This window comes from Hemicordylus capensis, chromosome 10 (assembly GCF_027244095.1).
Source record: "Hemicordylus capensis ecotype Gifberg chromosome 10, rHemCap1.1.pri, whole genome shotgun sequence".
NCBI lineage: Eukaryota > Metazoa > Chordata > Lepidosauria > Squamata > Cordylidae > Hemicordylus > Hemicordylus capensis.
In genome coordinates this window covers 19,209,216-19,236,812 of record NC_069666.1, presented here as the reverse complement: position 1 = coordinate 19,236,812, position 27,597 = coordinate 19,209,216, and the positions used below count along the sequence as shown (strand labels likewise).

Below are 27,597 nucleotides of genomic sequence, written 5' to 3'. Positions count from 1 at the left end.
CTCTGGCCTGCGCGACGCCTCCTCGGGGCATAGAGCTCGCGAGTGCGCCTGCGCGGAGTGTCGTTTTCTTCGTCGTCGACGTCGCCGCCGCTAGAGAAGGAGGCAAAGGAGAGTCGGAGGGCCGCGGCGGAAAGCTCCGCTCTCGGGCTTCGTGCCGAAAGCAGCGGTGAGAGACGGAGTTATTTCGCCGCTCGCTGTGGTCTGGCGGGGGCCAAGGCTCCCGCCCTGCTGCCGCGACGGCCTAGTCGGAGTAGGCCGCGCCTGGCCCGCGGTGAGGGGCGCCCTGACCTGAAGCGAGGGGCGGGGCTGCTCTCTCCTCACCCAGGGGCTGGCCACGCCCCTCGCCCTCCCCGGGGGGGCCCAAAGGGAGCCCCTGCCTGGAACGCCGTCGCCGCGGCGCCGCCCCGCACCTGTCGCGATACCCGGGGGTTAATCTCGCGGGATGTGTACGTGCTCGGGCGGCTCCGTTTTGCTCCTTCGTCCCTTGCGAAGGAAGCTTCGGGCTGCGTAGCAAGGGGCCGGGAACCGCGTCCCTGGACGCGAAAAGGTCACGCGGACGAGCTGCTGGCTGGGAGTTGATGGTCTCACCGGCCTCTGGCTGCAGGGCTTCTCAAGTTTGAGTCCCCAGATGTTGTTGGACCACAACTCCCATCATCCCTGGGGTTGGTGGGAGTTGTGGTCCAACAACATCTGGAGACCCAAACTTGAGAAGCCTTGTCTTATGGCCCGCTCAGCTTGTCCCCAGCGTGAGTCAGCCCTGCAGCTGTTGGTGGACTACAACTCCCATCATCCTAGCTGGGGATAATGGGTGTTTGTCTCTTAAGTCATCAGTTGGTTACAATGTAGTCCTGTTTCTCCTGCAAGGCGCTCAGAGCAGTGTGTATGGTTATGTTTATCCCCACAACAGCCCTGTGAGGTTGGTAGTAATGGAGGCTGAATGGATGCCACTCTGAATGTTTGTTTGTTTTTACATTTCTATTCTGCTCTTCCTCTGAGGAGCTCAGAGTACATTGTTATTTTTATCCTCACAACAACCTGTGAGTTAGATTAGGCTGAGAGGTACATGACTGGCCCAGAGTCACCCAGTGAGTTTCATGGCTAAATGGAGATTTGAACTCAGGTCTTCCTGGTCCACCTTAAATGCCGCAGCGGGGAAATGCTTGACTAAAAACCAGAAGGTTGCTGGTTGGAATCCCTGCTGGTACTATATTGGGCAGCAGTGATATAGGAAGATGCTGAAAGGCATCATCTCATACTGTGTGGGAAGAGGCAATAGTAAATTCCTCCTGTATACTACCAAAGAAAACCATAGGGCTTTGTGGGCGCCAGGAGTTGAAATCAACTTGATGGCACGCTTTACTTTACGTTCCCGGTCCTAGTCCAACATTCTAAACACTCTGCCTCCATTTACTGCTCTCTTGAATTCCAGCAAGAACAGCTGTCTTTGCTGGAGCTAAATATGTCTGCTCCAGATGTATGTGTGTAAAATGGTGTCTCAAGAACTACAATTTCCAGAGTTCCTTAATTCCTGTGGGCATTTCCTGGGTGCAGGCCAGGGGAAGCCAACAGAGTGTGGCTGTGGACTGACAGCAGGGGAGAGGGACAGGTACCATGATAATCACTGTGATCCCAGGGACACTGAGAATCCACGCTACTGATGCCATGGAGCCTTTGTTTTATTGTCTTCAGGTGTTTCCAGAGGAGGAAGGATACAATGTTTTTCTAACTTTAAGTTATGAGCCCTTTTGGGACAGGGGACCATCTTATTTATGTATGTATTTTTCTTTGTAAACTGCTTCAGGAACTTTGGTTGAAGAGCGGCATATAAATATCCGTAGTAATAGGTTGGGCTGAGAGATATGTAACTGGTCCAGAATCACCATTGAGTATCATGGCTGAATGGGGATTTGAACTCAGGTCTTCCCAGTCCTTATCCAGTACTCTAAACCAGGGCTCCTGCAGGACTCCCAACTACTACAACTCCCTTCATCCCAGCTGGTGATAATGGGAGTTTGCTTATTTGTTAGGAGAGGAGAGCTGGTCTTGTAGCAAGCATGACGTCCCCTGGTCCGCCCTGCTTGTATTTGAATGGGAGACTAGAAGTGTGAGCACTGTAAGATATTCCCCTTAGGGGATGGAGCCACTCTGGGAAGAGTATCTAGGTTCCAAGTTCCCTCCCTGTCAGCATCTCCAAGATGGGGCTGACAGAGACTCCTGCCTGCAACCTTGGAGAAGCTGCTGCCAGTCTGTGAAGACAATCCTGAGCTAGATAGACCAAGCTAGATAGACCTCAGTATATGGCAGCTTCCTGTGTTCCTATGTGGTGTGTGTTGTTCCATTTCTATCCTGCTCTTCCTGCAAGGAGCCTAAAGTGTTGAATGTGGTTATGTTTATCCTCACAACAGTTCTGTGAGGTAGATTAGATTGAGATATGAGTCGCCCAGTATGTTTCATGGCTAAATGGGGATTTGAATTTGGGTTTCCCCAGCCCTAGTTGAACACTCTAAACTACATCACGCTGGCTGTAGTCTAACAGCTGGAGAGCCTCAGGTTGCCTATCCCCAGGTTCCTCTGCATCCTTTCTCAACAAGTGGAGTTGGGATCCTAGTCTGAGGGCAAATGTGTGTCTGGGCTGTACCATTTCAGACTGCAGGTCAGGGCTCACATGATCAGATGTTTCTCTGTATAAAGCAGTTCCCATTAAGAAAAAAACAAACTAGCATTAACAGAAAACTAGCATGCCGGGGAAGATTTTTAGCGTAGCCTGATGAGACTATTTACTACCTCCTTGCCATGGAGGACTACAGTCATCCCTTGACAAACATGGTTTTACCAACCGCAGCTTTGAGTATATTCAAATAGGAAATTGTGACCGGTCTTGCCAACTGCAACCTGAGTATCTGCAGTTGGCGAGGTTTTTTTTAGTGATGGGGGGGTTTCAGTTATTTTGGTGGGTTCAGAGGTTTGATCTGCTCTTTCCTCTTGGTGACCTTGCCAATTTAAAATGCCTTTGAGTGATTTTGGGGAGTTCAAAGAATTTCCAGGGGTTCGATCCGCTCATTCTTCTTGCTGACTCTTGGTGATGTTACAGGATGTTTTGAGGGGTTTTTAAAGCATTTGGGGGGTATTTCCACCCCTTATTTTTAGGTCTTTTTGCAGTCATGGTTCCCCTAACCCCCTGTTCCCCATAGACTTTAATGCCTCGCCAACCGCGAATTTGGCAACAGCGAGATTTTGCCAGAACGGAACCCTAGTGGTTGGCAAGGGATGACTCTACTTCATTAGCCACCATTGGACACAATTTCTGGCTTAGTTCTCACTGAGGTGTTAAACCGGACTGTAGGGTGCAGGCAGGGGCTTGTGAGCAAATATTTTCTACAAAACAGTTCTCTGTGTGTAGGGAAGAACACCTCTTCTGAATATGTCCCTTTCCTACATTCCCCTGCCACTGTGGACATGTGTTTGCTACTTTCCCCCATGGATATAGATTCTGGCCCAATTCTTATCGAGGCATGGGCTGTGGCTGGCCTGTACCACTTCAGGCTGGATGCTCATGACATAATGCAAAACAGAATAGAAAAGTCAATGTGGAGGAGAAAGGTCAGTCCCAGGCCCTGCTGTCTCAGCGTCCTGTGTACAGTCCCACCCCCTGCATGTTATAGTGTTCAGTTATATGAACACTCAGCACCTGCAATTGAAGCAGTACAGCCCAGATACAGGCACAATCCAGGTACAGGTTGATTGCTTCAGCTAGCACTCAAACAGGAAGAGCTGCTTGCTTCTGTTATTTCCTTTAAGCATCAATCTCCCTTTATAAGACCTGCTGGTTGCAACACTGTCAGCTTTGGCTGTAAAGTTGTTGTTGGCTTCTTCTTCTTCTTCTTCTTCTTTTTTAAAGATCAACACGAGTTCCCTCATGCTGCTGATTGCATGGACTGAGCCTTACTGTGTAGGTTTGTTTGTTTTTCAGACAGTGGATACATGGGTTGGAAGTTGTGACTCTTTTTTCTTTCTTTCTTCAACATGTCAATAACGAGTTACTGTTATGACAAAACAGAATGTCAGAGAGTGCTTGTGAGGTAGGAGGGAATCCCCCTTGTCTGATTAAGTTGCTGTCCTGTCTGGAAGGACGGCTAAGTTCAGATGTAGTCCTCTACTAAGCTGGGTTAATGTCTGAAATAGGCCTATCAGGTGAATAAAGGTTTATTAGTTTTAACTGTTCTTTTGTTCCGTTCTCTCCTCCCACCCACCCCAATCTGATTGGTGATATTATCTTTATATGTACACGGTGGAATACAGCAGATTTGGGAGTATCAAAATACAAAACTGGGATGGTGGAGGATGAGGATGTTGGGGTTTGAAGTTCATCATAATTTTAGGTGCCTTAAGGATATACAAGACTTGCATTCAATATGTAAGAGCAGGGGTACACAGCCTAAGTCCTCCTGCTGCTGTTGGACTACAACTCTCATCATCTCTGACTCTTGGCCTTTGTGACTGTTGTAGTCCATCAATAGCTGGAGGGCTTAAGTTGTGCACCCCTGTATTAGTGTGTTCTGCCTTGTTTTATTTCATGTTCACCCATGAAGAGATTGGCCTTCTTGTTTGCTCTTTTTAATAGATCCTTACCATTGGATCTAATCAAACACACACACTCTCTCCCTCTCCTTAAAATAGTTGTGGGATATCCTTTTGATGGAGGTCTGTCAAAGCCTAAATGTTTTAATTTATCTTAACGTGTATTCAGACAGAGATCCATAATTAAGCTGAAGGTGTTGGCCCACTTCTCTCATTTAATATTTTAGATGTATTATCTGTTTGTCATTATTCTAATTGTTAGGGCTTATTAATGCACTTTCCCACCCCAAACTGGCCCCTGAATTTTAAAGTTGTAAAAGAATGTAAGAAATTGGCCAGCAGTATCATGAGCCTCTTTGGTAGGGTAGAAAATAGTTTTAAGCAAACATAGTAATTCACTAGAAGTATAATTAATAAAATGTTTAGAAGGGACTTTGAATTATAATTTTGTTGAGTTCTGTGTTAGTCTGGTCCCTTTCATTGGATTTGATGCAAGTTTAATTGAGCATTTGTGGTCGTTGGTTGCTTGCAGGCCAACAAATCCAACTGTCCTTGTCGCTGGGTTCTTAAAAATGTCCCTTTGCTTGCCTGCCTTTTGTACTGGAGCTTCTTAAAGAGTGGTATTTAAGAATTAAATTTAATTATTTAATTTATCTAAATTAGTGATATTTGAATTTTTCTTCATGTTGACTCCCAGTTAGAAGAACAAATAGGGAATCTGATTTCAGATCTTAGTATTTGGAAGAAATATGCTAATTCATAAACTAAAATTTGCTTAAACATTTTTATGTGCCTCAGGAACTTGAAAATGCTGATCTTTCAATATAAGGAGTTTGTATTTTTCTGGTCCTGTCTCTAGCAACTATAGAAAGAGGATTTGTTCTGTATGTTGGTCTTGATTCTCTCCTGCTGAGTGCAAGAAACTGGTCAGTTTTTATTTAAATTTGGCTTCTAAATCTTGAGAGGACACTAATATGGCATGAGAGAGGCCAATCATCTACACTATAGAATTAGTTTGATACTGCATGGAGGCACATGCCTTTTTCCAAGCTGTGCTGCATGCTTTCAGTGTGAGGCGATGGGGGGGGGGCGGCCCTTTATGCAAAACTGTGCACAGGAAATGCTCAGAGGGGTAAGGCAAGGATCACTTCTGCCAGTATTTGCCCACACGCACATCCTAACGCATTCTGGCTGGCCTGGGCTGTCTGCTGGGAGAGGGAGGAGGCTGGAGGTGGAAGCCAGAAAACATGGGGAGGGGGGTGAGAAGCGGGCAGTGGGTGGGGGAGAGTAGCCAGCCAGAAAGCCGGGCGTGGTGGTGGTGGTGGGGGAACAGTGGTTGGTGGTGGTTGGGCCGGCCGGAGGCACAGATGCTTTGCGCCCGGCCCAGCTAGTAAATAAATAAGTTAGCTCCCTGTCCCCAAAGGGCTCACAATCTAAAAAGAATCATAAGATACACACCAGTGCCAGTAACTGGAGGGATACTGTGCTGGGGATGGATAGGGCCTGTTGCTCTCCCCTGCTCAATAAGGAGAATCAACACTTTTAAAAGGTGCCTCTTTGCACAGTTATTAGGGGATTGGCTGACTGAGATTGTTGACCAAGAGGTGATTTGTTCTGAGTCTCATGAGCAGTGTTCCCGAAGGCATGTGCACGTGCATGCGCTCACAAGTTTTTGGATATCAGCTAATTTTTGATCCCACTCAGGTTAAATCAAGAAGGTCTCACTCTGAATGCACATGCGCACACACTGCCTTGATACTGCTGCCCAGAACAAAACTCATTCTGCACATCAATGAAAAAAATGCTCGTGAGGAGCATCTTAAGCCATCTAGTTCCTTAAGAACACTTGCAGCCTGATCCTGTGCATGTTTCCATCCAAGTTCAGTAGGGCTTACTCCCAAATAAACAAGGATGGATTGTAGCCTTAAAGTGTGTTCCAGCTGCTCCAGAGTTCTCCCTGCCATATGTGCTGATTTTTATATTTGCATTTCTTATTCTGGCTGTCGCATTTGTTTTACTAGGCCCTTTCTGCCAGAGGCAGTATTGAAATGGATCTCACCTGCCGTCCTGAAAGCACTTCTCATAAACATAGATACTAAAATAGAATTACTGGTAACAGGCAACAGATGCCAGAATAGCAGCCCCTTTATGCTGCTCATCTTACGTTTGAGTTACAATTCTTAAAAGGTATCATGTGCATAGGTAAAAATAAAGTGTGCCGTCGAGTCAGTATCGACTCGTGGCAACCACAGAACAACGTGGTCATCTTTGGTAGAATACAGGAGGGGTTTACCATTGCCATCTCCCACGGAGTATGAGATGATGCCTTTCAGCATCTCTCTGTATTGCTGCTGCCCGATAGAGGTGTTTCCCATAGTCTGGGAAACATTCCAGTGGGGATTCGAACCAGCAACCTCATGCTTGCTAGGCAAGTCATTTCCCTGCTGCGCCATTAGGTGGCTTATGTGCATAGGCAGTATCCCTTTAACATGATCAGTCTTAGTGGGTCTCTTGCCTATGTCACAAAGGACTTTTTTTTACTGCTGCTATGAATATTCTTTGGGTTTGGATTTCACAACACACTAGTCTGACTCTCCCTAAGGTGTTTTTTTTTTTTTTTTTAAAGAACACTTAAAATATAGCACAGCCTCACCAAAGGCTTGTGAAAGGTAGTAAAGCATGGTTGGCCAAGAAGTAGAACTTGGGATGAGCTCATTTTACTGGAGAGGGGTTTCTGGTCTTCATGCAAGTGTCTCCCCTGTACCCCTAGATGCATCATTGTAAACGCTACCGCTCCCCGGAGCAGGAGCCCTACACGAGCCACAGATGGAAGAAGAGGCGGTCTCGCAGCAGAGAGCATCATGAAGGAAGAGCACGGTATCCAGCCCGGCGGGACCTTTCGAGGAGATCACGTTCTAGAAGGCGAGTCAAGGCGCTGCTTGGGGGGCGGGCTTTTGTATATACCTGCTTAGGATACAAGTTCTTCTTCAGAGTTTAGAATCTTTGTTGCATCGTGCTAGAAAGAACTCGTGCATTGTGCGGTAGCAATCACGGAGGATAGGCTGATCAACAGCTGTTGGTCATGGAATACAAATACGATGAGTATTTATATACCACTTTTCAACCAAAATTCCCAAAGCAGTTTACATACAGAAATTAATTAATTAATTAAATGGCTGCCTGTCCCCAAAGGGCTCACAGTCAAGAAACATATGAAAGACACCAACAGCCGCCACTGGAGGGATGCTATGCTGGGGTTGGAGAGGGTCAGTTGCTCTCCCCCTGCTAAATAAAGAGAATCACCACTTTTTAAAAAGTGCCTCTTTGCTCATTTGGCATGGAGGTTCCTTTTAGCCATTTCGTCCAGTGTTCTGTTTCCAGCAGTGGCCAGCCAGATGGTCAAGGAAGCTCACCAGCAGGGTGTAATGGTGTAATGGGTGTAACCATCCTCAACTTTGATCCCAACATCTGATAATCTGAAGTCTGTTGCCTCTGGATATGGTGGTGGCTGTTGAGAGAGCAGTGTTGTCCCCACCCTCCCTCGCCTTTCCCCTGAAAGTGGAAAGTATAAAGCTACTGTTTGGGTTGGCCTGTGACCATCTTCAGGGGCGTCCAACTTAGGGTTGCCAACATTAGGTTGGTCGAATTCTGGACACAAGTGCGGGGTCTTGGCCCTATGTGGCAAGGGTGCTGCCAGCTGCTGGGCATGCTTACCTGGCAAGGCTGGTGGTTCTGGGTGGCTGCTGCTGCTGCAGGTAAGGGCGGTGGATTGGAGATGGTGGCAGGAGCACTGCCCGCCTCCCAAACGATGACGGGGTGAGATCAGGGCAGTGCGCTGGAGGTGAGCAGGAGAGACATCGGCGAAGGAGCTCCTCCGTTGGGCCTGCCTTCCTCCCAAATGAGGTCGATCGGGCCGATTTCAGGCCTGGGCACACGAAATGCCTTCCTCATCTGAGAGGAAGGCGGGCCCAAGGGAGGAGCTCCACTGCCATTTCTCCAGCACGCGCCCCTCAGCGCCTGCCTCCAGTGCGCCACCCTGACCTCACCCGTCATAGTTTGGGTGGTTGGCAGCTCTCTTTCCGCCATCTCCGATCCACCGCCCTGCAGCAGCAGCCGCCACCCATCACCACCAGCCTTGCCAGGTAAGCGGGAGGTGGGCAGAGCTTTCGCCGCCATCCCCGCTCCTCCACCACCACCACTGCTGCTGTGCAGCAGCAGCAGCAGCTTTAAAAGTAAAAACAGTCAAGGACTGGGGGGAATTGAGTCCCAAACGGGATGAGCATTTCTCCCCAGGAAGTAGGGACATCATGCACACTGCGGGACAGTTGGCAGCCCTTGTGCAACTGCAGCCCTTCAGCTGTTGTTGTCCTACGTAGTGAGAGTAAGGCTTAAGGGGAGGACTTGGCCTCACTAGGGCAACTGGGGGTGGGGTGGGGGAAGCCCGGGAAATCCAAGCCACCAATCCAGAGGACCAGGCAGGGTTTTCTGGCACAGCTGCCACCTGGAGAAGAGAGAGCTCTGCTGGGGATTTGGGAAGGCCACAGCCTGTGAGTAGTAAGAGTTGCATTAGGAAAGTTATTTTTCTTTCTTTTTATTACTTGAAAGCTGTGTTGCCAGAGTTAATGAAAACTCTCTTATAATTGTCCTCCTTAACGTATACCTTTTTATTTAAATCTAGTAATAAATCCTTGTTCAGGTGTGCTGCTTTTCATTTGGGTTTGCCTTAGTCACACACCTCTGAAGGCCTAGGACTGCTCAGCCCCTTCTGGGAGGATTTTGCCACTATTATTACTACTACTACTATTATTATTATTATACATTTATATCCCGCTCTTCCTCCAAGGAACCCAGAGCAGTGTACTAGGTTAGGCTGAGAGAGAAGTGACTGGCCCAGAGTCACCCAGCAAGTCTCATGGCTGAATGGGGATTTGAACTCTGGTCTCCCTGGTCCTAGTCCAGCACTCTAACCACTACACCATGCTGGCCCCTCCCAGGAACCTTATACAGGCAGTGGGTTTCCCCACATCAAAATAAAGTGGATGGTGGCAGCCTACATTGAACCCCTTAAGTCAGGCCTGCTCAACTTAGGCCCCCCCAGCTGTTTTGGAATTACAACTCCCATAATTCCCAGCCATAGTGGCCAATAGCCAGGGGTTATGGGAGTTGTAGGCCAACATCTGCAGGAGGGCCGAAGTTGAGCAGAAGTCAAGGATTCAGCCCCAGTGAACTCCCCGCTCCTCCTCTGGCTTGCATAGGTCACAGTGGCCAGTATCCAGGAGTGATGGGGGTTGTAGGCTTACAGCTGCTGGAAGTCCGCAGTTTGTCACCCCTCGTCTAGATTAAGGATATTGCCAGGGATGAATTAATTATTTAATTCAAGATTAAGAACCTGAAAGTCTTTTTAAAAGAGTACGTCTAAAATAGGAAAATAAACTTTTCAGAATAAAACAATATGTTGGTTAGTGCTTGTCTAAAATATGACTGCTTTCCTGATGACGTTGATGAGTACAACCTTACTCTTCAAAGATTTGAGTATCTCAGAGACTTTTGAAGAGTAAGGTTGTCAAATAATTTGCAAGTGTTGCATCATAGGAGAAGATTGAGGTTTCTTATCTTCAAACATCTTTTTCAACAAAGCTTTGAAGTTTCATTGAAGATTTGATTCATGAGAAACAATATAGATCCATATGGACATTTGACAAAGTAGTTTGAAACAGCTTATCACTGGAGTGCTGTCATTGTAATATCTATTATGGATCAATTGCTGTTCAGTGTATTATGTTTTGTTAGCATTTCTGCCTCACACGATCCATCATTATCACTATATGACTTTATAATTTTAAAATATAGTTTTCATTTATGTATTCATTCCTTATTTCCTCTTTTTCTAGTTGTATCATTGGATCTGTTGGGTTGTGTTTCGGATTCTTAGTTTCAGATCCTTTTACGCTATTTGTGTGGTGGGAGTTGAAGTATAACAACATCTGGGGACCCAAGTTTGAGAACTCCTATTATAGAGAGTTCTGTCTAGTGCCCAGCCAAATAGTTCATTGAAAGTGGTGCCTCGTGTCTAATGAACGGAGAGAGCTGGAGAAGGCCTGGATTTGTGTAATTATTGAGAGAGAAAACATTTAATCTCTTGTTTCAGCCTGTGGAAATGTGTCCTTTTAGGGAGTGATAACACTGTGTGTCTTTGCATGATAAGTACGTGATGGTTGTGTCCTCCTTCCTGAAATAAACTGTGGGGCTGAGGAGGAAGACCCACTCTCTTTGGCTTCACAAGTTACCAACCTGAAAGGATTTCACTTGCGTAGGATTTCATTGCACTGCTTGGCAGAGGGCATGGGGAGCTAGATTAGATGAAACTAAAGAAGACTCAAAGGTCAGCAGTGACTTGAGCCCAGTGGATGTGAAATGGCCAATGTTGGCCAATTTCCCTGATAATGAGAGATCACTATTTGGTTCAGCAGTCTCTTGAGGGGAGAATTGCTAGAAGGGCACATTGAAGGGGCTGCCACTTTGAGATATTGATAATATTTGATCGGTTTCATATTTCTAAAAGATCATTTTTGAAATACATTTTCAGGGTACTCGAATAAAATTTAAAAATGAGTGGTATGGCGCAGTGACTATAGCAGTGGTTTCCCAAGCTGTGGTGCTCCAGATGTTGCTGAACAACAAGTTTGGGAACCCTGGGCTAGAGTAAGTGTTGGGTTTAAAATACAAGGCGCTCAGACTGAAATACTTGTTCATCCATAAAGCCCATTGAGAATCACTGTGTCTTGTCTGACCATGTTGTAGCCACTTTATAGGGTTGGGAGAGCAAATAAGAATTGCAAAACACTCCCTATCTTGAAAGGTGTATTAGAAATGATGTACAGGTGAAACTCAGAAAATTAGAATATCATGCAAAAGTCCATTAATTTCAGTAATGCAAATTAAAAGGTGAAACTGATATATGAGACAGATGCATTACATGCAAAGTGAGATAAGTCAAGCCTTAATTTGTTATAATTGTGATGATCATGGCGTACAGCTCATGAAAACCCCAAATCCACAATCTCAGAAAATTAGAATATTACATGGAACCAAGAAGACAAGGATTGTAGAATAGAACAATATCGGACCTCTGAAAAGTATAAGCATGCATATGTATTCAGTACTTGGTTTGGGCCCCTTTTGCAGCAATTACTGCCTCAATGCGGCGTGGCATGGATGCTATCAGCCTGTGGCACTGATGAGGTATTATGGAAGACCAGGATGCTTCATTAGCGGCCTTCAGCAGTTCTGCATTGTTTGGTCTCATGTCTCTCATCCTTCTCTTGGCAATGCCCCATAGATTCTCTATGGGGTCAGGTCAGGCGAGTTTGCTGGCCAATCAAGCACAGTACACTGTATACTTTTCAGAGGTTGGTTGGTTGGTTGGTTATGTCATGGGGCATAGGCATTGGGTGGTTAGACTTCCTGTGCTATGTTGTGTAGTAATCGGTGGGTGTGCTGAGTGAGTGGTTAGGCCGGTGTGTTGAGAATGCATTTGAGCTACTTGGTCTGCCAGTCCTGGGAGCTTGGGCTGCCTCTTTCTGCAAAGATAACTCAAAGAAACCAGCTGTTCTGACTACCACAAAGGTCTCACCCTGCCCTGCAGTGAAAGGGTAGGAAGCAGAGTGTGTCTATTTTACATTGTATTGCTTGTTCCTATCACTTAGTAATTGTGTGGGTTTTTTTTGCGATCCAGCCAGGACAGAATGGCCTACCAGAGGAGATACAGAGACAGAGCAGACAGTGATGTCTACAGGTTTGAAGAGCGAAGTTCATCTTTTGGAGAGGACTATTACTCTACACGTCGCTCACGTCACCACCGGAGATCTCGGGACAGAGAACGTCACCGGACACGGAAGCACCAGCACCGCTGCCGGAAACGCAGGACCAGGTCTTGTAGCAGTACCTCCTCGGTGAGTAGCATCCAGAATGAGTCTCGGATTGGTCAGGGTTTAACTAGCTTTTAGCTCTTTTCCAGCTTTGAATAACACTGGGTGAGTACTTCTAATCCCTCTCTTTCTCCTCAGTACAGTTTAGAATTCAGTTTTCTTGTTCTGGTGTGATACTGGTTGTGCTAGGTGCACTTAAGTCTTTAGCTCAGCTGTGAATGATCGTAGTGCCCAAGACACGAACATTTCTCAAGATGAATTGGGAGGGGAATTGAACCAAATACGGCACACATCCATACTGATCCAGGGGGCGTTGGTGTGCATGGCTCAGAATGGTTGAGCCACATCCTTCGTTTTGGACATGTGATGATCCACTCCATAACTGCACATTGTGATTCCTGGTGGTTGCGTTTGGTGGCACAAAGCACTCCTTTGCAGCTACAGAGGGGCAATTGCACCAGTGCCCGCATGTTTTTAGGGCGGAATCCTTAGCATATCTTAGAATTGCTAGGGTTGTAGATCTTGCTCTCTTTTCCTACAGCCCTCATGGGCAATATTTCTGGGACAAGGCTGGTAATAAAGCAGTATGAAACCCCAAAACAGTAAGTGCTGTGAACATTCATTGTATTTGGGTTTCATACTCGTTCTTAAGTGCTACCTCTGTTTCACCTGATAAATATAGTAGGCCTACATAACTAGTGGCCTGCCAGGGGCTCAGAGTGTGGGGAGGTTCAAGCCACAAGAAATGGCCCACCAGGGGCTCAGAGTGCAGGGAGGTTCAAGCACCTGACAGGCCACAAGAAATGGCTACAACTTGCAGCGTAGACTCTTGGTTTCAGTTTTGTTTTGGTACTTCCTGATTGCAACTCACGCTATCTTCCTTATTTAGTATTCTTTATTAGAATGTTTGTTTTTGACTATAATTCACAAACAGCTCCAAAACCACCTCCACTCAGCCATTCCTGCCCACAAAGAGAGAAAGAAAGTCACGAACATGGAGACGAGGAAATACTGAGATGCGCAGACAGCTTTGCTTCACATACTTTCCAGTTATCAGAAATTGTGAATATTCTAATTAGTGTTAGTTTGCTGCTCTTATGCACGTAAATGTGACAGAAGTTCTGTTGCCAAGACCTGAATGGTCTGGAATGTGCCATGACCTTCCTCCTTTTATTCAGTTACACTTGCTTATGTCTGAGAGCCTAAGTTAATTACTTTAATGCCCCCATAATGATTCCCCTTCCACAATTTGTCCCATAATGATGTACAGTATGTGTGTGTGGTGCTAAGGGTACGGATTTTGGTTGGCGTGATCCAAACTGTTTCCATGTTATCAACCTTCTTTAAGGATCTTAAGTATTCTCTCAACTTCTCTCCGTTTCAGATACTCTCTTAGGATTTGTATGTAGTTTGTTCTGCCGTGAAGGGGAATGGAAGGTGAAACGGGGGGTGGGGGCCACAGGCGGGGGAGCCTGCAAACTGTTTTTGCAGCTCAGCGTAAAGCGACCATCACTGTCCACAGTTTCAAAGGCTATACTGACCAACTCAGGGCCTGGGAGAACTCTGATAGTGGAACCCTTCAGGATCGCTTGGATGGCGTGGCTTTTTTCTCCCCCTTTCCTCTTTCTGTAGCTGTCAGGAGCAATACAGGATTTGAAATCTCTTCTCCCCCCACCCACCCCCAAGAGAGCAGAAACTATGAGCCTGAGAACTGGGGAAGTGGGGGTCTGATGTCTCTCTAAGCTGGTTGATTTTTGGTACTTCTAAGTGGTCAGTAGCACTTCAGCTGTGTGGCTCCATACTTGGCTACTGCTTCTAGAGTTCTAAAGTAAAGTTTGGCCATTGAGTCGGTGTCGACTCCTGGCGCCCACTAAGCTTTATTTTGGCTTGGAATCTAAAGCTAACTAATCCGGCACGGGTCCATGGAAGCGATTAAGCGAGGCTTGTAAAGTGCATAGAACAGAGTCAGATTTGCAGTGGTTTCCTTCCAGTGCTGATCAGGCTGGAATCGACAGGTCCCCGGAGCAGTGAGACAGGCTTCCCAGGGGGATGAGGCTGTGGCAATTCCAGCTTCTCCTGGCCTTCTGGGTTGCCCGTCATCCCTGCTAATGACAGTGCAGTCCTCCTTCCTGCACTGCTTGCTGTCTCTCCCCGCTGGAGATTCAGAGGGGGCAGACGCGTCTGTGGGAGGGTGCCCCAGAAACCGGAGCGTCCCAGCTGCTGCTCCCTGCTCAAGAACCACGTGGTGCTGCTGCGAGGCCTGCCTTCCGCAGCCAATCAGTTTCTTTACATACCTGTAGCTGTTTTTAACTTTTGTTTTGAAGTCGGTTTGTGTCTTGACGTGTCCCTTGCAATATCCCTATCGTTATATATGCTGTGTGCCTTATGAAATGCTGGGATCTGGAAAATCCAACCACCGACGCATCGTCGTCTCCGCCTTTGAATGACTCCTCAATCTGCCAATCGGAACTGCCCGCTGTGTGCGATTGGTCGGATGGCGTTTCGGGGGGCGGTGTGTGCAGAGAAGCCAACAGAGCAATAAGCGCAGCAGGAGCGTGGAAGATGACAAGGAAGGTCACCTGGTGTGCAGGATCGGCGATTGGCTCCAAGAGCGATGTACAGCCACCTTTCGTAAAACTTTACCTCTCTACTTTCTATCCCCATGTTAGATGAGATCGCTCTCAGTGTACGGGAGGGGTCTCTAGTGTTTATTGCTTATAAATGGACTGAACAGTAATTGCTTGAAACAGAACATAGACACTTGTGTGTTAAAGAGTGTAACAGTGAGAGAGCCTTTCTTGAGACTTGAATGCTGTGAAATTACAAAGGCCTCGCTCCCCCCACGTCCCCAGAGCTCACATCTGCTTTTGTTTTCTCTCCTAGATGAAATTGTTGGGAGCCTGGGGGAAGGGACCTTTGGCAAAGTCGTGGAGTGCGTGGACCATGCCAGGTAGGCCATCCCTTGTGCCTCAATGCATTGAGAACCACGAGCTTTTGTTGCTTTGGAAAGGGACTGAAAGAGGATTCTCGTCTTGAACTCCAAGTACTAGGAACACAGGAAGCTGCCTTTTACCAAGTCAGACTGTCAGTGCATCTAGCTCAGTATTGTGTACACTGACTGGCAGCAGCTCTCCAAGGTTACAGGCCGGAGTCTCTCTCAGCCCTACCTGGAGAGGCTGCCAGGGACTGAATCTGGGACCTTCTGCAGGCAAGTCCTACAGTGGGCTGGTGTCAGGACATGTTAAAATGAATGACAGGGAATGCCAACTAAAATGCACTTGTTCCTTCCAAATGGCCATGCAATGCATTGAATTTCTGAATGGCTGTTAGGCCCTTGAGTCTACATGATCAGATGCATGGGGTCAGCCTAGTGGACAAAGAACCTCAGAAGCTGCCGATATATACCGAGTCGGATCATTGCTCCATCTAGCTCAGTATTGTCTACACTGGCCAGCACTGGCTCTCCAAGGTTTCAGATGGGAGATGCCAAGGATTGAGCCTGGGGCCTTCAGCATGCAAAGCAGACGCTCTGCCACTGAGCAGTGGTCCCACCTGAGAAGGTGTGTTTGATGCATGTGAGTTTGGAGACGGTATAATCTGAATGCAAATGACCAGGCTCAAACTATCATACTTTGGACACATTATGTCCAAGACCCAGCTCCCTTCCATAATGCTGGGGAAAGTTGAAGGAAAGAGAAGAAGAGGATGACCAGCAGCAAGGTGGATGGACCTGATGACGACAGCAATGAATGCACCCCTGAGAGACCTTCAAGGCCAAGTTGAAGACAGATCATCCTGGAGAGGATCTCTCTATGCGGTCGCTAAGAGTTGACACCAACTTGACGGCACTTAATCAATCAATAATCTGAATGACAGATTATTTGACAGACCTCTTCTCCAGGACTCATAGTCACTCAGTGCCTCATCTACTTCACTTGTCGCTTTCTCTGGGAGACAAGAGCTGGTCTTGTGGTCTCAAACATGAATTGCCGCCTTTGCTAAGCAGGGTCTGCCCCAGTTTGCATTTGAATGGGAGACTTGATGTGTGAGCACTGGGAGATATTCCACTTGGGATGAGGCCACTCTGGGAAGAGCACCTGCCTGGTTGCATGCAGAAGGTCCCAAGTTCCCTCCCCGGCATCTCCAAATAGGGCTGAGAGAGACTCCTGCCTGTAGCTGTGGAGAAGCCGCTGCCCGTCTGTGCAGACAATACCGGGTTTGATGGACCAATGATCTGACTCAATATAAGGCAGCTTCCTATGTTCCTATGCCTTGGGGTGTGCTGTGTTTGACCAGATGTGACGTGATTATGAAGGACTATAATAAGCCTCTTTTCTCCCTTCAAAATCTGGAACTGGTGTAGGTTGATGCTAAGCTTTCTGCATTTCCTCCTCCTCCCCTGCCCCACCAGTCAAGACTTCTGGCTAGTCAGTGGTCTTAAAATGGCTGAGTGGGAGGGCAGTATAGAATAGTCGCATTTTAGAGTTGGATGGGACCCCGGAGGTCTTCTAGCCAAACCCCCTCCTCAGTGCAGGAAACTGCAGAGGTAGTCTGTTCTTGCCCATCTAGGAACTCCCCCCACCCCACCAGCTGTGGCAAGAGTGTCCCTTGATAGTTATGGTTGCCCCTGGAGTTGGTCTCCGCTGGCTCAGTTGAACAGAAACCTGGCAGTGGCAATTCATTCTTGCTTGAGCTGGGCAGAGAGCTCCTCCTGCTGAGTTGTGAGCTTGTCTGGGGTCTTCATTTACGAACTGTCTGGCACAACTATGAGGAAGTGAAGGGCAGATGAACCCTCGAGTTCTTGTCCAGGCTTGCTCAACTTTGGCCCCCCAGCTATGTCTGAACTACAACTGCCATAATCCCCAGCCAAGCGGTCAATAGCCAGGAATTATGGGAATTGTAGACCAACAATCTGTAGGAGGGCCGAAGTTGAGCAGCCCTGTATCTTGCCCCTGCAGGGGTGAGAGTTGGTTCCTCTCCCTTCCGGGTTGAATCGGTCTGAATTTGATTGCAGCAGCTTCTGTGCCTGGAGACATCTGGTGTTTGTCATGGCTCACGTCTCGTTACTCTCTTTCTCCTGTCTGTCTGTGTCTCTCCTCTCCGCCCCACCCTGCTTTGTAGAGCCAAGTCTCTGGTAGCTTTGAAAATTATTCGAAATGTGGGCAAGTATCGTGAGGCTGCCCGGCTAGAAATCAATGTCCTAAAGAAAATTAAAGAAAAAGACAAGGAAAACAAACAGTAAGTCTTGCCATTAGGATTGGTTTGATGTTAACGACCCTCTTGTTAGCCGCCCAGAGACGTAAGTTTGAGTGGGGTATAAATTTAATAAATAATAAATAAATAAATTCTGGCGGGGGGGCTCCCAAGGCAGAGTTTTTTCAGGATGCTCTGAGAGTAAAGTATTGAAACAACCAGCTGTCTCTCCTTACTCGGAGGAAGGGGGATTGCCACCTTTCTCCCAGGGTACTATCATGCTGTAGTGTTTTTTTTTTTTTATTCCTCTTGATTCTGAGGTATTTAAGTAGCAGATGCTCTTGTATACTTACACACAGGTGGTACTCCAGCTACATGCAGACTGAGCGGAGAGATACCTTTTAAAGTGGTGGCTCTCATAAATTTAGCAGTGGAGTGGAAATGATTCAGTCCTGCATAGCGTCCCAACCAGCTGTTGCTGGGGGGTTTCATTTCTGTTTAGACTGGAAGCCCCTTTGGGACAGGGGTCCATTTTATTCCTTTTGCAATGTGAACTACTTTGGGGGACTCTTTTGAATAGCAGTATGTCAATTTTCATCATACTCATAATGCATCCAGCTAGAGCAGGATGAATCTCCTGACACTTGGGTTATCCTCAAATCACCTGGAAGCTCTGGCTGGCTCCCTAAAGCTAAATTTCCCCATTTCTGCAATTAATGCCGTAATCAGTTAATTTGGTGGGAAGTCAGGGAGGTTCTTAATGGCCACCCCATAATGTCACCATGAACCTTATGAGACACATTCAGTCACTCATGCTTGTTAGAACGAGTCTGGCTTCAGGGAGAAAGAGAATGGGCAACACCGTTTCCTTGGGAACAATATTCCCACTGACTCTTGTCTCTCTTGGGGTCCAGCTTGTGTGTGCTGATGTCGGATTGGTTCAACTTCCATGGCCACATGTGCATTGCGTTTGAACTCCTGGGCAAGAACACCTTTGAATTCCTGAAGGAGAACAACTTCCTCCCCTACCCCCTTCCTCAGATCCGGCACATGGCCTTCCAGCTCTGCCACGCTTTGAAATGTGAGTGCCACATATTTTGTGCTTGTTTTGAAATATGCCCATTCTTCTTGCAGGCTAGGACTTTTGTTCACAATTGTCAGTTTCCCATATTTCTGGAACATAGGAAGCTGCCTTATACTGAGCTTGGTTCATCTAACTCAGTATTGTCCGCCCAGACTAGCAGCAGCTTCTCCAAGATTATGGTCAGGAGTGTCTCCCAGCCCTATCTTGGAGATACCAGGGAGGGAACTTAGAACCTTCTGCAATCAAGCATGCAGGTGCTCTTCTCAGAACTGCCCCATCCCCTAAGAGGAGTATCTTCCAGTGCTCAGACATGTAGTCTCCCATTCAGATACGAACCAGGGTGGACCCTGCTTAGCAAAGGGGACAATTCATGCTTACTGCCACAGGTCCAGCTCTCCTCCTTTAACAATGCTTGTTATCTTAACAATATGTATTATACTGAGATAATAAAACAAGAATGTTAGCTTGTTTTGATTTTCAGTATTTTTTTATTATTTTACTCACAACTTGAAGAGTTTGCATATCAAAAGATATGCCTTTGGAGTCAGTGGTATATAAATTAAATTAATAATGATGATTTTTTTAAAAAAAGAGTAGTGAGGCTTCTAGGAATGTGGCCTCTAGGCAGAACTGCTGCTTTTGATCCCATGAGATCGCCAGGGAAGTAGTGATGGCGAATTGGCTACCAAATTTTTCAGCGTGCAGAATCCTGAGTGCTGAAAAACAATCCAAGATAGAATTGAAGAGAGCAGCTTTAAAGCAATTGGAGTGTGTCTTAAGAGCTCAGAAACCAGACTGGATCTGAGCAGAAGTCTCTGTGGTGAGGCAGCGTTGTCTTATTGGAACACATCTTGCCACCCCTGCAGTATGAAGATGTATATTTATGAACTTGAATTTAAAGAGAGGGGTGCTTATAAAAGAAGATAAACTCTTCATTTTCAGCAGCTGGCCCAAAGCCTGATCATGTGTCTTGAGTTTATATATCCCATATCTGTGAATGGACCTTCGTTTTAGGTTTTTGTAGCTAATGTTAGTCTGTTATCCAGCCACACCCATACAACTTGGGTGGGAATGTGGAAGGAGTCTTTCATGGAGAGGAGAGCTGGTCTTGTGGTAGCAAGCATGACTTGTCCCCTTAGCTGAGCAGGGTCCATCCTGGTTGCACATGAATGGGAGACTAGAAGTGTGAGCACTGCAAGATATTCCCCTCAGGGGATGGAGCCGCTCTGGAAAGAGCAGAAGGTTCCAAGCTCCCTCTCTGGCTTCTCCAAGATAGGGCTGAGAGAGATCCCTGCCTGCAACCTCGGAGAAGCCGCTGCCAGTCTGTGAAGACAATACTGAGCTAGATGGACCTATGGTCAGTTTCAGTATATGGCAGCTTCCTATGTGCTCAAGGAGGAGTATCGCCAGATGCTCCCAAAACATCAAGCATTCTTTAACAGCTGCCTGAAGCTTGGATAAATATTGTACATGTTATGTAAATAATTGAGGGTAGTCATTTTATGCATCCAGGCCTGCATAATTTTGATTCTCTTACCTGTATTTCTAAATAGATGTGCTAGCCGTTTAATGAAGAGGTTGGAACTCTGAAACTCACCCACTGACATAGACAGAGGAAACTGCCTCTTCTCAAGTCAGACCACATCTAGCTCAGTCTTGTCTACACTGACTGGCAGTGGCTCTCCAAGGTTTTAGGCAGAAATCTTTCGCAGCCATACCTGGAGATGCTGCCAGGAGTTGAATCTGGGTTGAATCTGTTAGCATGCCAAGCTAACACTCTACCACTGTGCTAGGGCCCTATCCTGTAAAGGGGGCGGGGTATCTTACAGCAGACAACTTTCAGTGCTGTCACCCATCCAAATGCAAACCAAGGCAAGCCCTGCTTAGCAAAGTGGAGAGTTTCTATTTGCTAAACATGCAGGTAAGAATTTAAGGGTCATTAAAGCCTCTCTCTCTCTCTTTCTCTGTGCCATTTCTCTGCAGTTCTACATGACAACCAGCTGACTCACACTGACCTCAAACCTGAAAACATCTTGTTTGTAAATTCAGAATATGATACTTTGTTCAATGAGAAAAAGGTGGGTGTTGTTTGAGAGTGCGAATGTTGTAGAGCAGCCTGTCCTTATTAGAACAGAAGGTGTGGAAGGCATGACAACCTGTCCAGTGATTTGTGTCCTTTCTTACCCCGCTTTCTGTGCACACCTTGACATGCTGAATGTTAGCTTGTTTTGATTTTCAGTGCTTTATGTTTTTTTACTATGCTCTTCCTCCAAGGAGCCCAGAGCAGTGTCCATGGTTATATTGGTCCTCACAACAACCCTGTGAGGTAGGTTAGGCTGAGAGAAAAGTGACTGGCCTAGAGGCACCCAGTGAGTTTCATGGCCGAAATCCAGGCAGTGTGTGCACAATGGCTTCCCTTTTTATCTTTGATTGATTTTGTCTATTTGTACACTGCCCCAAACTCTGGGCGGTTGACAGCCGATGGGTAATAGCAATCTGTAAGGCATTCCTTCTGTAAGGCTTGCTTCATCTTTGGAAGGCCACTGAATGGAGCTGGGGTCTGTTGCAGAGCTGTGAGGAGAAGGCCATCAGGAACACAAGCATCCGGGTTGCCGATTTTGGGAGTGCCACATTCGACCATGAGCATCACACCACCATTGTAGCCACGCGGCATTACCGCCCGCCAGAGGTGATCTTAGGTGAGTGGAGCTGAGCTGCTGTCTCTGAGGAGTGGAGGGTGGGCTAAAGAAGTGGTGGGTGCGGATCCTGGCCATGCAGAGGTGGCCGGGATTCAGTCAGTGTTCTGTATTCCCCTTGTAGAGCTGGGCTGGGCGCAGCCATGTGACGTCTGGAGCATCGGTTGCATCCTCTTTGAGTATTACCGTGGGTTCACGCTCTTTCAGGTATGGAACTGCAATACATCAAGACGCCTTCCCCCCAAGCCAGGGGGTGACAACCTGTGGCCCTCTAGATGCTGCTGAACTACAACTCCCATCATCCCCAGCCACCATAAATTGTAGCTGGGGAGTTGCAGTCCAGCAGCATCTGGAGGGAACCCAGCCCTAAACCATTGGCTTTCCTCAATAGTAACCTCGGGAGCTTTTCTCAACACTGAATGGCTTGGATTTTGCCCAGTCTTTAAATCTAAACCAATGTTAACCATGGCAGAAGCTGCAGAAACAGACTTTTCCATCTTGAACCTCTGCTATACCACGGTGGATCACAGGCAGGCAGTTGGCCTGGCCAGACAGAGGATTGTGTAAAATGAAGAAAAATGCAGTGGAAAACTAATGAAGCATATAAAACATATTATTCCCATATATTTTGCTTTATGGTTATCTGTTTTGTATAATAATATGGTTCTTACATTTATATTGATTGCATTTGATTTTCTAAATGGTATATATGAATTGTGATTTAGTATCTATAAAAAGTATGGTTAATATGTTTTATATGGTTCATTGGTTTTCCACTGCATTTTTCTTCATTTTACATGGTTTTTTCTCATCTGTGGACATTTTACTCTTTTTATTTGTGATTCTTTAGCCAGAGGATTGGGCAAGGCACCCCCTGCAGCTCAGAGTGCATTGAAGCGGGAGACCCCACTGGTAGGCAGGCCTTGTGGCATTCCTTTAGCTGCCAAGAGATTCTGCTTGGATGTCTGCAGTTATCTCGCTGCTCCCAATTCCTTTCTGCAAACTCAGCCACCTGATATGTAATCGGTGGGTCTGTGTTCTTGATGAAGATGTTACCTGCATGCCCCACCCCCCCTGATCAGTGTTCCCTCTAAGAGGGATTCCTGGATGTTAACTACAACTCCCATAATCCCCAAGCAAAAGCCACTGCAGCTGGGGATGCTGGGAATTGTAGTCAACAACATCTGGGAATTCCTCTTAGAGGGAACAGTTGCCCCTGATGGGAGAAGCAAGTCTTGTGGTATCAAGCAGGAATTGTCTCCTTTGCTAAGCAGGGTTCACCTTGGCTTGCAGTTGGATGGGCAACTGCATGGAAGCCCTGTCTCTTGTAGGATAGCTGAACGGCAGAGCATTTGCTCTGCATATCCCAGACCCAGTCCCTGGCAGCATCTCCAGGTAGGGCTGGGAAAGCTTGAAACCTTGGAGCCATTGCCAGTGGCTGTAGTAGGCCATTCTGAGCTAGAATGACCAATGGCCTGCCTTGGCAGAAGGCAGCTTCCTCAGTTCCTCTGCATTGCCCATTTAGAAGCAGTAGGCTGGGTCTTCTCATTTTAAGACTGGAGGAACTAATGCCTGTGAATTGGTCATGGATATCCAATCTTACTTTGAGGCCCCAGGGTTGAGGATGCCGGAGAGCAGGGTGGCCTAGGTTGCAGCATTTCCTTGTGGTGCTATTTCAGTCCTTCTAGGGTGAATCCAGAGGACCACTACCCAAGTGTTAAATCAGTCGCGCAGAGTATGTAACTGATAGTCACCAGTTAACTTCTTCCTGTGCACTGGCGGGGAGAACTTTAATTTTCCTCAGTTCTATAGGTTTCTGATTCGGGTGCAGAAGTGCATTCAACCTCTTCTTACTTGTTAAGATGTGACTGCCCGCTTAGTAAGTGGTAACATTGGCACAGCAGGAAGTAAAATTTGTAAAGGGTACGCTCCCTTATTCATCTGTCACTAGGATGCCTTTATTGTGTCCTCTGGCATGTTTGCAGTATGAGTTGGCTGCCACTACACCACGGGACTTCCAGTCTGTTGTCTTGAGAACTAGAAACAAACATGACTTTGGTGCTGCTTCTTGGGGTAGTGTTGGGGAGGCAGGGGTAAAGATGGGGTTTTGCCCTTTATCTTTATTTAGCAGGGGGAGAGCAACTGGCTCTATCCATTCCTAGCACAGCATCCCTCCATTGGCTGTTGCTGGTGTGTCTCTTTTTAGATTGCGAGTCCTTTGGGGGCAGGGAGCCATAAAATTTATTTATTTAGATCTATGTAGACGGCTTTGGGGACCTTTGTTGAAAAGTGGCATATAAATATTCGTCGTCATAAATAAGCACTCTTGTTTTAACTCCACAGACTCATGAAAACAGAGAGCATCTTGTGATGATGGAGAAAATCCTCGGCCCAATCCCACAACAAATGGTCCGCAAAACACGGTAGGAATTACTCTCTCTCTCTCCCTGGGATACCACAATAGGCATCCACAGATCAGAGGTAGTCACTCTGGGAAGAGCGTTACAGGGGGAAAGAGACTTGGTCACAATATTTACTCCATGATTGTGTTCTGGAGGAAATCACAAAGATTCTGTGAAAGAGCAATACCCATATGAGGGGGTAAACCCTGCAGACTGTGACCTTGTGCACATAGGAGGAGAGCTGGTCTTGTGGTAGCAAGCATGACTTGTCCCCTTAGCTAAGCAGGGTCTGCCCTGGTTGCATTTGAATGGGAGACTACATGTGTGAGCTCTGGAAGATATTCCCCTTAAGGGATGGAGCCACTCTGGGAAGAGCATCTGGGTTCCAAGTTCCCTCCCTGGCAACATCTCCAAGATAGGGCTGAGAGAGATGCCTGCCTGCAACCTTGGAGAAGCCACTGCCAGTTTGTGTAGACAGTACTGAGCTAGATAGGCCAATGGTCTGACTCAGTATATGGCAGCTTCCTATGTTCCTACATGGTGTAAACGTTCTGTACATTTTTAGACTGTCATGTGTTAATTGGAGTTCTTGGGAAAGGGATTCCATAGCTCTAGAAGGCTCGTATATGTTCTCTGACAACCTGAATAGTCTCCTGTGTTTCTCCCCACACAGGAAGCAGAAGTATTTTCACAAGGGAAGCCTGGTGTGGGATGAGAACACATCTGATGGCAGATATGTCCAAGAGAACTGTAAACCACTACAGGTGAGAGCTACTCCATCTCCTGCTGTCAAAGCTTTGGCTGCTCTGAAAGTAAATATCTGTTTGGCTTAATCTGCCTAGACACAATGGCACAATGTTCACCCAAGATGTTTGGGTAAAAACCGATCTCTGGGTTTATCACCATTGCTTGCTTCTCAGTGTGGCCTCTGAAACACCAGCCAGAAACACACCACCTCTTTGTATACTTGAGCTTTTGAGTTTGGTCTCCCTCCCTTCTTAGTCTGGGAAGTGGCCAGACTTCCTACCCCGCCCCCCCCCCCCACACACACCTCTTTTCTCTACCCTGCAGCAATAAGAGACCATGTCTCCACCTACGATCATTGAGAACTTTTCATGAATTTGGCACTTCACTTGGGTGGTGGAGAAACTCAGTGAATAGAGTTCCATATTTTAGGGAGTAGGAAATTCTGCTTTCTTGTCTTTGAGATGCATCGGCAGTTGTCAGATCACTCTTGATGCTGAATTCTAAAAATCTGTAATCCAGCTTGATGCTTTTGAACAAATCTAGCAAGTGACTTCTTGTGAAAAAGCCAGGCTGTGCTATGTTCCGCAGTTGATCTGGCCTAAGCAAGGGTTGGGGCTAGTGGTGTGCGTGGAACCGGCACTTGCTGGTTTGAAGGTGGTGGGGGGAGCTTTAAGGATTGAGGAGAGTGCTCTTTCATGTTTTCCCCGCTGGCGCTGTGTCTAAAAACGGTCCTGTGAGGTGGCAGTGTGCCTCCTTGCAGCGCTGGTGTACAGCAGACTGGAAGTGCTCAGTGCGTACGTTGCACGTGTGCTCCTGGTACTTCCGTTCTGACATACACCAAGGTGGCTAGGATGTTTGCTTCCTCCCCATGGGGCCGTTCTTAGACATCGTGCCAGTGGGGGGAACATAGCAGGAGGGAGGGGTAAGAGTACCCTCCCCAGTCCTTAAAACTATTCCCCCCACCACCTTCGAACCGCCGGACCTTCAAGCCAGTTCGGAGGCCCATAAAAGGGCCTCTGAACCAGTTCATGCACATCCCTAGTTGGGGCTTGAGTGGCTGCAGAAGGTTGACCGGGTCCTTTCCAGAAACATCTGGCACAAACTGCAACTTGCCGACATTCAGCCTTGGCCACTATCTTGGGTAGTCAGCTGGTTACAGGCTTTCTAAATCATTCCACAGCACTGCCTTATTGAACTGATGATTCTGGGCAGGGTTTTGTGAAAAAAGTGTCAATATGCAAAGAGGAGGGTGGTGGCTAACACACATCCCTGGCAAAGCAAATTGAGGTGATTGGACATCTCGTTGTTTGTGGAAGAACCCCAGTTGCCTAAACGGTGTGTATTACTCATTTGGCATAGGCTTACCCATTATATATTTTGAAGAGAGAGTTTGTGGGTGTGTTTGTGCGAAATAAAGTTGTACTTCCCAATTGCCTAGAGATAACCATATTCTCTTAAATGATCTGAATGCAGTACTTCTTACATCATAGTGTGCTGGTGGAAAGGTTTAAAAATGTGTGTTGTATTTTAAAGAAGAAATTCTGAATATAGCCATCAGATTTTAATGGTTGTTCTCAACAGGTTTAACACTCAATCAGATCAATAATTGCAAAACAACATGCCCAAGAGAAGCAGATGGTTTTCAGATTCTCATTTACGATATGAGATTATTCCATAACATGAATAATGCTTGAAGCTGAAATCCTACCAATTTCAAACGATTCTTTTGCTTCCCTTTTGCAGCCAAACATTGTTACATATATCTAATTGCTTGAACTTTCCTATCCGTGTAATCTATGCAAAATGACTTTGCCTGGCCAACGACAGGTTGCTCCTCCCAATTTTGCATAATGGTTTCTCTTAGCCAGGGTGGGCTAAGAAACGACTTTAACAGTGAAATGAAAACCAACTCCCACTATGGACATTTCTGTGCCAAATACTAATTGTGTGCTGGTGTGGTGCAATTAGTAGATGCATGGTCAGCCCATAGGCCTGTTTCAGCTTCTTCCATACTATATGCTAGCCCACCAATTTTTTCCATGGTGGTTTTGTGGTCTTTTTTTTTTTTTTCCAGAACTACTGTTTAAAACACTTTCAGATTCCTTTTGGTTTAGCTGTTGCACTACAATGAAGGACCTTTCACTGCCGTAATATATGATCTCATCTCCTTCAGTACTCGGGGGCAATACCACTCTGTTCCTTGTTCTTATTCTTGTGTCTCTCCCTCCCCCACCCCCACTTTCCCCTTCTAGATGTACATGCTGCAGGATTCCTCCGAGCACCTACAACTGTTCAATCTGATGAGGCAAATGTTAGCGTTTGATCCCTCCCAGCGGATCACGTTCGCTGAAGCTCTGCTACACCCGTTCTTCACGGGCTTATCTCCAGAGGAAAGGCGGATCAGTTGCCGAGATTCCAGCCGGGACCTGAGCAGATGACAATGAGCGATGGTGGAGACACCTGTTGGGATATATGTACATACTCTGAGATGGGCCTGACCTTGGTTATGGAGACTCAGCGCAGTGTTCTAAGGTGTTGGTGCAATGTCAAATGGACCCTGGGCGTGTGGAGCGGGGAGGAGACATCAATCCAAAAGCACAGATTTGTCTCATATATTTATATGTTGTAAAGTTAAAATAAAGTGTTTCATATTGTTTGATAATTTACTTGTATGACGGTGTCCAGCTATTTTTGCTCTCAACCCTACTGAATTCCCCCCACCCACCCCTGTTGAACAATAAAGCAGTGGTTTTATATCTTGCCACAAATCTGCATTGGGGATTTACAAAGTAATTTCTTGCTGTGCTACATATCTGTCTGTCAAGCAGCTACAAATTCACTAGCCAGCTTGCCAGTGGTGAGGGCCCCTGGCTGAATTCCCTCTAAGCAATGGCTGCCCCCCACTCAGTTGATTTCAGCAGCCATGCAGTCACATCGTGTGCTCCCATGGCGGCACGATAGTTTCCTCC

The 27,597-nt window shown here is 46.8% G+C and overlaps 1 protein-coding gene across 2 annotated transcripts; it reads left to right on the top strand.

Annotated features, from left to right (window-relative positions):
* On the top strand, window positions 1-27,290 carry CLK3 (CDC like kinase 3). 2 transcript variants are annotated; one of them, XM_053272677.1, is made up of 13 exons: window positions 1-166; window positions 7,349-7,500; window positions 12,314-12,530; window positions 15,029-15,122; window positions 15,390-15,456; window positions 17,628-17,744; window positions 18,614-18,780; window positions 20,767-20,861; window positions 21,323-21,482; window positions 21,604-21,686; window positions 23,823-23,902; window positions 24,555-24,645; window positions 26,881-27,290. In XM_053272677.1, exons 2-13 carry the CDS (start codon window positions 7,349-7,351, stop codon window positions 27,064-27,066), a joined length of 1,509 nt encoding a protein of 502 aa, XP_053128652.1. In that variant the 5' UTR covers window positions 1-166; the 3' UTR covers window positions 27,067-27,290. The 2 variants fall into 2 exon arrangements, with proteins under 2 accessions (XP_053128652.1, XP_053128653.1); XM_053272678.1 differs by having other exon boundaries at window positions 5-166; window positions 21,353-21,482.
* Window positions 27,291-27,597: the final 307 nt, after the last annotated feature.